This window comes from Polyodon spathula, chromosome 2, assembly GCF_017654505.1.
Source record: "Polyodon spathula isolate WHYD16114869_AA chromosome 2, ASM1765450v1, whole genome shotgun sequence".
NCBI classification, from domain to species: Eukaryota; Metazoa; Chordata; class Actinopteri; order Acipenseriformes; family Polyodontidae; genus Polyodon; species Polyodon spathula.
This window is the reverse complement of record NC_054535.1, coordinates 87,038,378-87,053,474: the sequence shown is the minus strand read 5'-3', so window position 1 is coordinate 87,053,474 and position 15,097 is coordinate 87,038,378. Positions and strand designations below refer to the sequence as shown.

General features: G+C 35.5%; 1 protein-coding gene across 1 annotated transcript; it reads left to right on the top strand.

Moving 5' to 3' along the window:
- Nucleotides 1-6,463: 6,463 nt before the first annotated feature.
- Nucleotides 6,464-13,794, top strand: pdzph1 (PDZ and pleckstrin homology domains 1). The gene is made up of 5 exons (XM_041273200.1): nucleotides 6,464-6,782; nucleotides 7,468-7,510; nucleotides 11,044-11,230; nucleotides 11,916-12,051; nucleotides 13,118-13,794. Exons 1-5 carry the CDS (start codon nucleotides 6,775-6,777, stop codon nucleotides 13,215-13,217), a joined length of 474 nt encoding a protein of 157 aa, XP_041129134.1. The 5' UTR covers nucleotides 6,464-6,774; the 3' UTR covers nucleotides 13,218-13,794.
- The last annotated feature ends 1,303 nt before the right edge of the window (nucleotides 13,795-15,097 follow it).

Genomic DNA, 15,097 nt, shown 5'->3' with positions numbered 1-15,097 from the left:
GACCACTCTCTTTGTCTCTGGTGTTGCAATACAAGCAAAGTTAATGGGTGGAATGAATATTTTACCCTTGAATAATATTAAGGAACAAGATATTTCAAATGTAAATAAATAGAGTTTATTATTTTTTGTCAATTTAACATTGTTTAAACTCCTGTAAAATAAAATATACTGTTAAACATATTTGGGATGCATGCACAATTTTAACTAATTTTAACATTTATAAGAAAAACTAATTTTGCATGGTTCCTAAGTAACATTACTTTTCTTGGCTTTTCTTATACACAAAACAGCACAGGAAATGTAAAAAAAAGCAATTAAAATGACATTTGAAGTTTCTCGTTAAACACGTATTTAAAGTGTAAGATTTAGCATTCTGAAAATATAGATGGTGTAAAGTAAGGTTCCACTTAAATACATTAATACAATAGATATAAGAGCTCCCCCATGAATTAACACTGAATACTGCTGTGTCAGCCCCAAAGGAGACAAAGACTAGAACCCACCTGAAACTACCTTGTGACCATGTACTGAAAGACATGCGACCTAAAGAGAACATCCCACAAGAGGAATCGGAGCGCTGGGCAAAGAGACGCATGAGGTTCAAGGACAGCAAACAGAAGAGCTCTGCTGGTGGGAGTTCAAACACAAGCATCATAACAGAAGAGTCAGGTTTGTGTATACAGCTAATCTGAGAGTAACAAAGTTGACTACCAGCAATCCAAGGAATATAAGCAGTTGCAATTACATTAGTTTCATCTGCTTAGTTCAGGAACTAGTGCTACTGCAGTTTTAGCAAAGAAAACCACAGCAAACCACAAATAGCAAATTAAGGATGCATTTCAAATATAGCATGATTAAAGTCAAATTGCATTTTTAATATGATAAGGGATGTGATTTTAGGTAGTCCTTTCAGCATTTTAATCAGATCGGTATATTTAAAAATTGAAGAAAAACTGCTGTGTACCAAAAGGAGCAAAATCAGAAAGAAAAAGGTCATGTAGGTGCATGAAAATGTGAATAATAATATATAAAAAAGAAATCTATAATATCAGGACGTTGAGGGCTACAAGTCCTTCTTCAGCTGGATGGCAAAAATATATGTTTGAAAGGAAGCTTAATTTTAGTGTACAAAAATGAAAACTATGAAACGGTTGTTTTTGGGTGTACACAAAAGGGTTAAATGATAAAACACAGTGCATTAAAATGTTCATTCCAAGAGGTTCCAAAGTTCCCAGTTTGAAGAGAAACTTATGTTCCCTTTATTTGTGAGAGGCATTTGTTCACTAACTGATCCCACAAATGGTCATGTCTTCAGCTGTGTGATTATTATCATTGGTGAAATGTAGTGTTGATTCGAATGCTTTGTAAATGTCCCATTAAGAGGTCTGCTAAGCGTCTTTTAGTTCCCCCAATGTACAGTGTGTTGAATTTCTTGCAGATAATGCATTATATACTATTCCTTTGGCGGTGCATGTGAAAGGTACTTATAGATAACTCAGGTGTTTGTATTGTAATTGATTGATTGCAGGTATTTTCGATCTCACTGAGATTAAAATTTCTTATACATGTATATCATTATTTAAAGTGTCGCTGGCTCTACTTTTAGTGGTTCAACTTGAATTTTCTTGAACTCTGGAGTCTGATTGCACATTGAATGGTCTATCCATGTGAGCAAATCAATTCAGAAAGCAATGTCCTGTTTGGAAGAAAACAGGGATATGACAATCATGTGTAGTGTATAGTCCTTACCTTTGAGTAGCAGAAATACAGAAATGTTAATTGTGGATGAACTTTATTTCAGAGGTTAGCATTCTGGGAATTTATTAAACAACTAGAGGCCTCTCTCTCTCTCTCTCTCTCTCTCTCTCTCTCTCTCTCTCTCTCTCTCTCTCTCTCTCTCTCTCTCTCTCTATATATATATATATATATATATATATATATATATATATATATATATATATATAGTGTTTTGATTGATTAAAAAGTATTAATTCTCTGCTGCTTATTTTTCTAACTAAATTTTCAGGTTTAATCAATAATGGAATTAGGACAAAAATTAGGCGAACCAAAGAACATTTATAACCATAAAACAGTATGATACTGAATATTACTGTTCGCCATGTTTCTTAGTTAAACCTACTTTTTAAAAATGTGCCTGTTAAAAGTTGTGCAGTGGTTTTAAAAAAAAAAAGTGAAGTATTTTTTAAGAAACTACACCAGATAATTTGTTACAGTATATTTGTATACATTGTGTAAAACAAGGTTTCATTGGCTATTTGTTTCCCTTAACAAACAATCTTCAGCCACAATAGATTTTACTGCAAAAAAGAGTAGTCATAGCACAAGGGAAGCTACAATGTTATGATTCATTGGTTACATTTTCATATGTTTACGTATCAACGGGATCTCAATGGTGTGGCCCAAGACGCACACTCATAATCAATTGCAGTACCACACGGTATCATATGGTTTCCTACTGTATCAGACTTATTGTGTCATTTTTTTTTTAACTGCATTGTGTGATAACGTGTTTACTGAGGGTAGCACAATGGTGTTTCAATGGTATACCAATAGCAAGTAATTCTGTAAAGGTAGGCTGTCTTTCCTCACTGAAGTTTTGTGTTCTTATTTACAGTGAACTCAGAGGAGAATCGCTCTGTGGATCTTGGCGTGTGGGAGAATGAAGACAAGGGGTTTTATACAGAAACCTTCCACTCAGCCTCCTGGATCTACAGAGGAGATGACGTCAGAGCAAATGACAGCCCCAGGTGTCTGAGCAAGAGACCCCGACCAGCAGCAAGTACTGTGAGATTTTGCTAAAGTTTGAATGCGGAAGAACAGTATTACATTATGAAGTGCAGTTTAAGATTCATTACGTTTATAAAAAAAAAAAATGAAAGCAAATATGTTGTTGTTCAGAGCATAGGATAGCATCTTTCAAACAGATCTGGTTGGCTTATGACTTGGTGGTTGGTTAGATGTGTTTATACACTTCAACAAATACTGGTCCAGTTGAAGGGTAGTGTATACATAGACATAGACTGTCAGAAAGCACACACACACACACACACACACACACACACACACACATATATATATATATATATATATTCTGTCTGTAGAAAGTTATCTATTTTGTTATGGAAAGTTATGTTAATATTATTCGCAAAAAGCATTATAGGTGAATATTGAATGGTAGGTAATCAATAATAATATACACATTTTGTTCTTTGTTTTTTCTACTATTTAAATGTTATGACAAGAAGACGCTCTTCTTTTGGCTCATAGCAAACCTGTTTAAGCATCTTAATGTTATCAATATGTCCAGTAATGTTGTACAGTGAAATGCCTCTGCTGATGCTATGCGTTTCTCCTTAACAGTTCGAGAGAGGACTGTGAAAATCATCAAAGGTACAGGTGACTATCCCTGGGGATTCAGAATTCAATTTTCTAAACCAATCTTGGTGACAGAAGTAGACACAAGTAAGTTACACTACAGTAAAAAATAAAATAATAAAAGAAGAATATATACAGTGTAATTGTACTGGGTATTATAGAACCAACAGGAAAAGGGATGTCACGGTTTGACTGTATCTTACTTACAGCAGGCCTATGTAACTTTAACAACTGAGTGATGTATAATGAAACGTTTTCATGACTGTATAAAGTTTCAAAATTTAGAATTTTGTTGTTTTTTTTTTTTTCCTTAACACACAGTACATACTCATTAAAACAAGCTTGGATTAAACACATTTCCTGATACCACGTATGTTCCACATGGTTCCGGTCAAGCTGTTTATTGTAAATTAGTTTGTATAACACAAATTCACTGAACACACGTTTTCTGTTTGTGCTAAATATTCAGTGTTTGCTCAGTACCCTTGATGTTGAGGATGCCTTGCTTTTGTAGTTTAAAAATGCCCGTGATCAGAATGGGACGTGGAGATTTCATCAAGTGCAGTTTATTTGCAATGTATACTTTTCATATATTTTTATAAAAATGTACAGTACTATTAAATGTGTGTGTGTGTGTGTGTGTGTGTGTGTGTGTGTATATATATATATATATATATATATATATATATATATATATATATATATATATACACACATACAGTACTGTGCAAAAGTTTTAGGCAGGTGTGAAAAAATGCTGTAAAGTAAGAATGCTTTCAAAAATAGACATGTTAATAGATTATATTTATCAATCAACAAAATGCAAAGTGAGTGAACAGAAGAAAAATCTAAATCAAATCCATATTTGTTGTGACCACCCTTTGCCTTCAAAATAGCATCAATTCTTCTAGGTACACGTGCACAAAGTGGAGGATTGAAGAGTGTGAACTGTGGGACACCTTGTAGAGTCCACGTCCCAACAAATTGAGGCTGTTCTGAGGGCAAAAGGGGGTGCAACTCAGTATTAGGGAGGTGTTCCAAATGTTTTGTACACTCAGTGTGTGTGTGTATGTACTATAATTTAAATTTGATTTATGTGTTACCTCAGTAAAAGCTGGCCATATGAATTTGGCCTAAACTCCTGATAATAAAAGTTACTGAAAAGGTGATTGTTTTTGCTGTTCTATTGAAACTTGTATTAGTGAAAGTTGACTGGATTTGTGCACGGTATATATGTTCTAGTATAGGGATAGGAAATTGTGCCCCTTCTTTTACATTTCATGGAACAACTGGAAGAGCCAAGGTTTTAAAAGGACTTTGAGTCAGCAGAACTTCAGCTGACTTTGGGTGTAATATTAATGCTGCCACAAGGGGGGAGTGTGCACGCACACTGAACTTGTACACTTTAGGAAATTAAAAAATCTACCTAGTGTATTTGAAGTTTTTGAAGTTTCAAATAATGTTATTCATTCTATATATATATATATATATAGACACACACACACACACACACACACACACACACACACTAGTTAACCTCAATTCCTGTACTTCAACTAAACTTTTTTCCCAGTTCACTGGATGTGTTTGTTGATTGATTTCAGATGGTCCTGCTGAGGAGGCAGGGCTGCTGATGGGTGATATTGTAATGAGTGTGAATGGAACTGATGTCACCAGCATCCCCCACTCCGAGGCAGCAGCTTTGGCCCGGCAAGGTAAACCACAGGGCTTCTTTCACAATTGTGGGATTTACTGTAAAGTTTCGTTGTTTTAAGTAAATATAGAAGGACACATTATAGAAGCAAAAGAGCAGTTAGTTCAACAGTTAGTTGTAGTCATTTTCAAATAATATGTTTCATACAAATCTTTATTTATCACAACAGCTCTAAAGTTAATGACGCCACGTTCCAAATCACAGTTCCCATATACATCTTAAATAAGCTCTGGGTTGCAAAGGCTGAAAGTGTCAAAATAATGTTTATGATCATAATGAAACTCTGCAGTCACATATGCCAAAATTGTTAAATGAATGTCAACACTTCTGTATACCTCATTAGCACGTGGTGCTATGGCAATAAGGCAGCTTTTTTTTCATCAAAATCACAACAAAGGCAAATGCTAGGGCTATTCTTTTCTTAAAGGGAATGTCAGCTGCTCCTGATTTGCTGCAGCTTCTGCCTCCCACTCTTTAATTGGTCAGCGCTAATGGTTTCCGCTAGTACCCAACTTTCAAAATCACAACATGAAGGGGAAGGCACAGTCCAGAGCAAACATAAAACACTTTACCCTCATGTTTGTGTTTTACCTTGTTTCCTCAAAACTGAGCCCAATATGTTATATGGGAATTGCTGATTAAAGGGATTGTATCAAGGACACAATTAAAAACTTGCTTGCTTTCCTTATTCAAATTAAGATTAATAAATGATTTGAAGGCTTTTCTTTATTGGCTAAGCTGGCCACACGTTTATTTTTCTAGGCCCGGATATCCTCATCTTAGTCATAGGTTCAGACATCAGCAAATGCCCGAATACTCCTAAACCAGCTTGCCGGGGATACCTGCACAAACGCACCCAGTCAGGCTTCCTGAAGGGGTGGAGGAAGAGGTGGTTTGTGCTCAAGCATGATGGCTGCTTTTACTATTACAAACACAAAAAAGTAAGAGACATTCCTGTAACCCTGTTGCAGAATTAAATACTCCAGTAAATTACAGTTGCAGTGTATAATTGCTTAGATACAGATTGTCATGAAGTGTAATGTTTAAGTACAAATATCTTTGTAGAAATAACATGGCAATGGAAGTCTTGTATTTTAAATATGATTCGTTTGTTTTTCGTTTTTACTGTTGTGCCCTGATCAGTTTCTTAGATTTTGTAACTGTTTATTTATTTATTTATTTATTTATTTTCCAGTTCTAAGAATTGTACAGCATAAATTCAGTGCCTTGTTCCTGTGTATGGGTGTTGGAAAACCTCACCCAAAGAAACCATAAATACAACATTCGGCCACCAAGTGGCAGTGTGAAACTACAGTCCCAAGAAAATGTAGTAAAGAGATGTTAATGCAACTGTAATAGTCTGCTTCTTACCATGCCCTACTTTAACTGAGGCCGTAAAGTAGATGAGATAGTTTTTGAAAAAGGTATTATAGACGCTCAGATTAATAGCCAATAGGTGCAAAAGTATTTTAAAACAAAATGTTCCAAACCGGCCATGCTTGTCTGTTGCTCAGGATGAAGGGAAGTGCAGGCCCCTTGAGGCACTGAAGTTAGAAGGTGCTGAAGTGGGGCCGGATTTAAGCCTCGGCAAACCATTTGTCTTCAAGTGCAGTCCCCTGGCTGGGAGTCGGGTTTTCTACTTTTGTGCTACATCAAACCAGGAAATGAAAAGGTAACTGTAACATGACCACGATTGTAAGTGTAGGAATATTATTACATGTATGATAATAAAAGTGACTTCAAAGACACTGCTGAGGTGAAGCGACATAGGAGGTGAAATAGTAACAAGACAAAACAGAAGAGCACCTCAGATTCCAACCACTTTAATAACTGCAGGGCCAGTTACTGAAACTGAAACTGTGGGCCAGGTGAACTGGACAAAGGAGAGAGCAGTACCAGTGGACCAACGCCAAGAAAAGGACTGCTGTATAGAGATGTTTCAAAGTTAAGAAATTGAAAAATAAAACTATGAATTCATAAAGGGTGCTGACGTCAACCTAATGTATGGAGTACATTTTAAAATCTACTACAGTATAGTAGTCTTTTTCACAGAGCTATATTACATGGTGTTGTGTCATTTCAGTATCCCTGTTATTTTAAAACAACAACAGTTATTTTACTCAGCGGGGGATGGAGTAAATCTTGTGTTATGTTGCCTTTACCACTAACCACAAACACATATGCTGTGCTAGAACACAGAGTGTACAGTAAATGAGCCACATAAGCTCTCTATCCCTATTCTTTTTTCTGTTTTATACATTTTGTATTGTTTTGGGTTTTTTTTACCCATAAGGCATTTCTTTCTGGAGATATTTCATTGTTTCAAATGTCTATTTGTCATTCTCTTTGTGTTGCAGATGGCTTGAGGCAATGGAGAGAGCAGTTCACCCTGTCACTCAGGTAACTTTATTTGGTGATCAGATCATCAGATCATCTAACATGTCAAATAATATGCAACAGGACATTTTGCTTTTCAGAGTAAAGCCAGTTTACTCATTTATTATGATGAGCTTATTAGAGGAAGGTGGCAAGATTTTCTGCATATATTTTTGTAATGCTTATTATCCCCTATTACACTATATACCTTAAAGAAGACTAAATGTTTGCATCTTGCAGTTAAAACGTGTCCATAGCATACTTTCTTGTACATCGAGAAACATATAAGCATCAAACCACTTATATGGGCTAAGAATGTGATTACTGATGAGATTCAAAACTTCAATCCGTAAGCTTAATACAAAGTGAGTTCATTAATAGGATGAGCAGCTGTAGCATGGGCAAACAGTTTGTTTTATGTACAGCTTTTTTTATGTAAGTGGTCGGAGAGCACTTATAAAGCATGCTTTGTCTGCTGTATTGGATAATTAACTGAGCTGTTTATGCAAATGTTGCACGTTTTGTATTGTCACCATTTAGACCTTTTTTTATTCCCCAGTAGACAAGCAGCAGCAAATAAAAACAGACTTGTATTTGACTGGCTTCCCAGATACCCTGATAAGCTGTGTGTAATTGATCGACTCATACCTGATAATCTGTGCGCATTCTGCCAATCCATATCTGTCTATTTATAGAAAGAGGAATGCAGTAGCGAGTCTGTGTGCATCGACTGCAGAATTCAGTAGAAACCTTGTGTGCATGTTTATATTTTATATTGGCCTAAAAGTGGTATTCATGGAATGCATGCAGTAGGTCAAAGGTGGTTTATACTGTATTAAGCCTGGGGAATACATGAGTGGTGAGGGGTGATAATGCAAAATTGGTGGACACACAACAGTGTATGTGGCAGCGGTTTCCAAAGTAAATCATCACTCTACCAATACAGCCAAATTGGCCACAAATTGTGGACTGGAGTTCCAGTGATGATGAGACGGAATTGAAAGAATTTCAAACTAAGTGCAGTATAAGATCAGTATATGCAGTTAATTTATTAAAGAAAATATCGTTTTTTACAGACCAGGAAAGAAACAGGAGGCATGGCACTGTGCAACAGTATGTTTCCCATCCTGGCAATGCTACCTTGTCATTCATGAATAGTGAGCTTATTTAAAGGTTACAAAATTGAAATCTAAATGAAAGAGGTGTTAATTTAGTAGGGCAACCCTTAATTTTGCTTTAAATTATTTGTGAAAGCTTAATTCTCCTCCCTTAACTTTCTGTTCTTACAGAATTAAATACCAAGAACGGTACTACCCTAACAGACACCAAGTAAAACCAGGCTAAAATGTTTTGAATGTAATTTGGGATTGACATCTTCTTGTTACTTTTGCGTGCGATGAAGTAATATAAGATATTAATCACACAAATCATGTTGATGGCTATTCTGAAGGTTTCACCCAGATATAATGTATCATGCAATCCCAAACTACGCATCTGATTGGTTAGAGCTAGAGTTGTCACTGAGGGAAAATATCAGATATTTTGCCGTTCTAAAATTCTGCTGCTGTGACACTTTTTCGCTATGGTATTTTTTCATCAATGTGAGTTCAGTCTAAAAATAAATGTTGCGTGATAAGCACGGCAACACGCTGCTTTTTCCGCGTGATACCGCACCGCATCGCTCATGTGTGTCTCAGGATTTATGGTGTCAATTATTTTCATACAGTATCTTATTTCCTTAGAGATTCTTTATCAACCTTCAGTCATGTGAGACATGCTTAGTTCAGTAGTACAGTATATACCAGATCTGTCCTTGGGAGGTAGGAAGCTGCTGCACAGGCCAAACATAACAAAAAAACTCACATTTCTAGACAAAGTGTAGATATAGCCAATGAGTTTAAATTTTGCTTTCAGTTTCACTTAGTGGTCAAAGCAATGGGAATGTACTGCCAGACCCAACGGCTAGTCGTAGCGAGAACAGCTGCAGTTCCAGCTTCTATCAGTTGAAGTAAGCACCTACACAATTTCAGTAGAACCCAAAACAAAGATATTCTATTACGATCTTGTCTAAATTAGGTACAGAAGAGGTGGATATTATAGGAAAAAAAACGGAGTGAGAGAGAGAGCCTTTGCATTGACCAAAACGTAATATGTATTGTTAAAGCTGTGTTTTTTACTAAGGAACCACTGTGGGTAAAATGATATTAAATGACGGCAAATTGACCGCTGTTTGTAAATTCTGTATATTACTATTGCAATATGCATATTGTGTTACATTCTTCCTCCCAACATATCCATATTGCTCTGCTTTGGTACATGTCATTATGCCGCTCTGTTTATGTCTCTATTTCAGCATTACACAACGGATTTGTTTGTTTGTTTGTTTTTTATTTGTAACCTCGGTTGCCAATACAGCTGTTAGGAAAGTGTCTTTTAAGTCACAGAGAAAAACAGTTTCTGAAATAAATTAACCCAATAAAATGTAATGATGTTCACCATAAAAACAGAAAAAAACACTATAATAAAAAGAAAACATGACATCAGTTTCCTCAGAATCTACTGCATAACATAATGTGTGATATAGTATGGACATGAAATACCATCATGTTATCTATATCGAACAAAATAAATTTCACTTGCAGGTATATACAATTCTGATTAGGCTAGCTATTAAAGTAAATCTTTCTGTTAGACACTGACAGGGTAGCCAGGGTGGTGATGTCAGGCCAGGAGGTGAATGCAGCACAACACAAAGGTACTCGGGTGAACGTGCAATACTGCGCTGTTTTTATTGAACAAAAATTAAATATTTAAACAAAAAACACTGCTCACAGAGCGTAAATAAATGGTTTAAACAAAACAAGGTGTGAAGACAAAATAACCCCCACCTAAACAAATATAGTGCTGGGACTTCCAGCCAGCGTAGCACGTGTCTTGTTTTGTTTTGCCTTTCACTTTGCTTCTCTCTTGTCTTACTCTCGTTCCTCCTCTCAAAAACCTACCTCGAACAGGGAAAACTGCATGGTTTTATACTGGTGATTGTCAAAAAATTAATCAATTAATTAAATCGGGAGATGGTCACCTTCTGCATGGGGTTTTGTGGGCAGGGGCTTCAACCCCATCGATGCTGCTAAACAATAACACACAAAAACATAATATTTTTAAATCAACACAAAAACACAAAATACATTCAAACCAACACTAACAATAACAAAACATTGTATTGTTTTGTTTTTGTTTGTTTTTTTTTACAAAGAAACAATACATACACCCATTCTTAATAATAAATAAATAAATGTATCTTAAATAATAACAATAAATACAACACAATTAATTTACACACAGGACGTAGCCCTGCTCCCTTTCATATGTGCAGGGCTTCTCCTCTCCCCTGCCTCAGTCACCCAGAATTACTATTTTTTTTTATATCGAAAACAACTGTAGCTTGATGCAACTGGAAATCTGAATAATGAGAAGATCAGAAATGAACTGTTAAATTAGGGCAGTTGTTGCATGAGTGACACTGAGGCAGGTACTAACACTGATTTATGTTGCAGAATCATGTGTGGGTGGATGTCTCTAGACACAATGCCAGCCTCCCCCCGTTGGCAATCAAAAATCCTGAATGTCTCGGTCTCCTTCACCAAATGGACAAAAACAAGGACATTTGTGTGCAACACTATTGCATATTAAAAGACGGATGTCTGTATTTCTATGCTGGCCTTCGTTCAACGTACGCTCTTGGTGTGTATTCAAAGCACTTAATCTTTGCTGTCATACAGATAAATATGGAATAGTTTCTCAGTGCAAGAAAATGGATATTAGGTATATAAATCCTATGTGCTTATCCACCAGCTTATGGGTTGTGTGTTTTCACATCTTGTTTTGGTAAAGCTCGATTGCATCCTCAGTAATAATATGACCAGCTGACTTTGAAGGGAAATTGAAAACTACATTCTGCCACATTTTTACAGACTATACATTCAAATTGGCTAACACACCTCACATCATAATATCATGCACCATATAGTGCTTAATATTGATTGTTTTTCAAAAACATAAATCTTGCGTAAAAAACATATACATACTGAATCTTTTTACAGTGTTTTTTATTGTTTTTAAGTGAAAGCCTTTTATTTTAATGTTCTGGACCCAAGCAGCTGTTTTATTCATGTTCTGTTGCAGCAAATAATAGCAAGATAAGGGCTTCTCTTTTGAGTGTTTAGTGGTATATAAAAGAAACTCATTAAACATGTACACTCAGTTATGTCTTCAGAAATTGGCTTGAATAACATAATAAAGCATTTAGTGACGTTTATGATAATGACTAATAAACTAGAATCAGAAATAAAATACACTATCATTATTAAGTCCATAACTTGATAACTATTATTGACTGAACTGCTGTCAAACTGACACCTCTCTCCAGGAGGGATCTACTTACATGGGTATACAGCGAGTGAGCAGTCCCTTGGCTCCCGTCGCACTGTGATTGAAGTTAAACCCCCTTCTGAAGAGTTTAAAACCTTCTACTACGGTGCAGAGAATGCAACTGAAAACAAACGGTAAGGACACAGTTTGAGATAAGGGTGTTGTGCTCTACATTGTACATACTTATCATGTTCTCTACATAAACAGTGCACATATATTTGCTGAATTCACAGCAGTACAACATATAATTAATCCTAAAATTTTAAAAAAGAAGAAAATTACTGAATTACTACAAGGCTTGAAACCAACTCCTGCTATCTAGATGATTCAATAAGCAGGGATGAAATAATGTATGAATATTCCTTATATGTCTTTTTAGGAGAAATACAATTATTTACAGCAATTAATACAGCAATACAATTTCAATTTTATGCAGAATGAATAAGTAATTATAATAATGTTTATATAATAAAGAAAAAAAAAATACAATAAATCACCAAAGTCACACATTTATTTAAAACAATTTAATCACTTAATAGTTTTATTAGGATAGAAAAAAAAAAAAAATTCCACCCATTTACAACTGTTATCAGATATTGAAATGAAATATTATAAAAAGATTTAGTTGAATAAAAGCAAATTATGAAATCTATGGTTCTATGAACATATAAAGTGATATTTTAAAGGGATACTGACATTGCTGTGGTGTGTCACAAGGTAATAATAAAACAATAAAGCCTGAGATCAGAATTCGAGGGTATGATTTGAATGAGGGGGTTCCATTATTACTGAGAAACATGCCACAGCAATGCCTTCATCACTAAAATACTACATTATCACTGCTATACTAACATTACTTATTTATGTACATGTGTGTGTGAAAAAATCCACTGAAATTTTACATTTTGCCGTGAATTGGCGTCATCTCTCAGCCATGCTTTATTTGCCGTTCTGTTGTTTAATAAAACAGAATGGGTGACCTCCATAGAAAACAATTGGAGAGCAGTGTCCTGTTGTGCGCCACAGATTGTTTTAACAGTTGCTTCAGTGAAAAACTGGCAATGCACGCGGCGTCTTTTCAACTTCATGGTAATACATTGCACTTATATTGTTACAGTATGTACTGTGTGATGATTTTGATCGCTATTTAAGCATTTAAGCTAATAGTTTATCCCTAAGCATTTTATATTATTCTTTCAGCTGGATTTCAGCAATAAACGCATCAATTAGCAAGTGGCTGCCTTTACACCAGGCTGTTCATGACTTCATGAACCGCCCCCCCGAGGAGACACGGATGTGAAGACACGCCCCCTGCAGATTGACTTGTACTGTGTAATTTGCCAACAAGCAGCTACTTTTTTTTAACTTTATCAAGTGCACTCTATTGTTTGAGAATGTGGGTTTCTTGAAAGCCAGTGCATTGGCCAGTAGTATTAAGGAAGTTATGTTAAGATGTCATGTTAGAAAATGGAAAGTAAACATCTGGATGGGCTTTATGTTTAATCATTTGTGTAATTGTTTATCATGCAGGTATTAATGTATAATTAAATGGATGGGTTATCTAAATATTTGTGTGTTTATAAGTAAAAAGCACTGTAATATGCAGTACAATATATTGGTTTATAATTTCCATTTTTGATATTTACTCATTTCCTTATTTCTGTGCGTGGTAGTCAGTGCATATATAAAAAGTGAATACATACTCAGTACAGTTCTTGAAAGTAAGTCAGAACCTTATTATGCAAAGATCCTTAACCCTAATCCCAACTTTATATTTACTTTAGTTTTTAGTGACCCATTGGCCATTATATTTTTGTACATAAACAATTAAAATAAAACTAATGTAAATACCAATATCTGTTTATGCTTTCTCATTTCAAAATATGTTGAAAAATAAAGGTACGACCCTGACCATTTTGGAAACCATTTATGTCATTTTTTTTGTAGAAAAAATTACTTTAAAAAAACAGTTATGGAAATATTATAAGACAGATGCTAAAAAAGTAAATACGTTAATGATTCATATAATAGTCATACAGCTAAGATGAAATTAATTTTTTTTTGTCCTAGGTTCAATCGCATCAAGATTTACACTGCACTCTGAAAACCCCTGTTTAAGCGACTAGACAACGAGAGGATTTCTAAGGTCACCGTTGCTCCCTCGGGCTCAGGTGTTATTTACTGTCTAATGAATCAGACAGGTTCATCAGTCCAGACTAGAAAAAAAAAATACACAAGCACCATGCAGAAAGAAATCGTCTGAAAATAATGTATTTAGGTAGTCAACCACACAGGCACTGAGCACTTGATTTCTCAGAATGATTATCTCTCTATGGTGTTGCTATGAGACTGTGTACACAATAAATGCTTATTAAGAACTATAATTATTTCTCTTTCGTAATCTAGCTGCGATGCCACATTGCTTCTGTTAGAGCTGCTGTAGCTGTTAGAGGACCGTCATTTGTCCCTAAAGACATCTGGACACGGAACTAGTCATTATCTGTGTCACAGAAGAACATCTTTCAACACTTGGAGATTTCTATGTCGTGCTCTGTTGTCAAAATATGTCATACATGTTCTTCACAAGGGCGGGGCTATGGAATGAGAGTAAAATAGCTTGAACAAGACACATACTCTCTATCAGAAATGGCAATAGTAAAATGGCTACTGCAACAATAGGTACCAGCCTGAAAGCCCAATGAATGGCCACTATGGTATGTAATAGGGGTATTACTGATCAATAATTGCACATCATGAATAAAACCACTTTTATATTGTGATAAAGAGAGAAAGAGTAGATGCTGTAAATCTCTCTCCCCATCGGAAAGGATGCCGGTTAAGGTTGGTAGTACACTTCTCCATAGACAGGTCCACTTGAGCAGTGCATATAAAGGTACCATAAAATGTTCCTGTCAGGACAACTGAAGAAGTCAGCACCTCCGCTCACTTTTTTTGACCTTGTATCTGTTTCCACACCACACACAGCTGTCGACACATATACATATGCAACTTCTTTCAAACAGTGTAAAAGTAGAAAATGGAATTCAGTTCTGCAGGAACCCTATCTGCAGATGTAACTGCAATTCTTACCATGAATTGCCACATGGTCCTGTTTAGTCTTTTACAGCTCCAAAATGTACAGTAAAAACAAAAAGCCTCAGTAATTTGTATTTTTCAGGT

Coding starts and splice junctions, on each gene's coding strand:
- pdzph1 (XM_041273200.1), top strand. Junction 7,511..11,043: donor CAGTTCACCCTGTCACTCAG/GTAACTTTATTT, acceptor TTTATGTTGCAG/AATCATGTGTGGGTGGATGT. Junction 11,231..11,915: donor TCGTTCAACGTACGCTCTTG/GTGTGTATTCAA, acceptor ACCTCTCTCCAG/GAGGGATCTACTTACATGGG.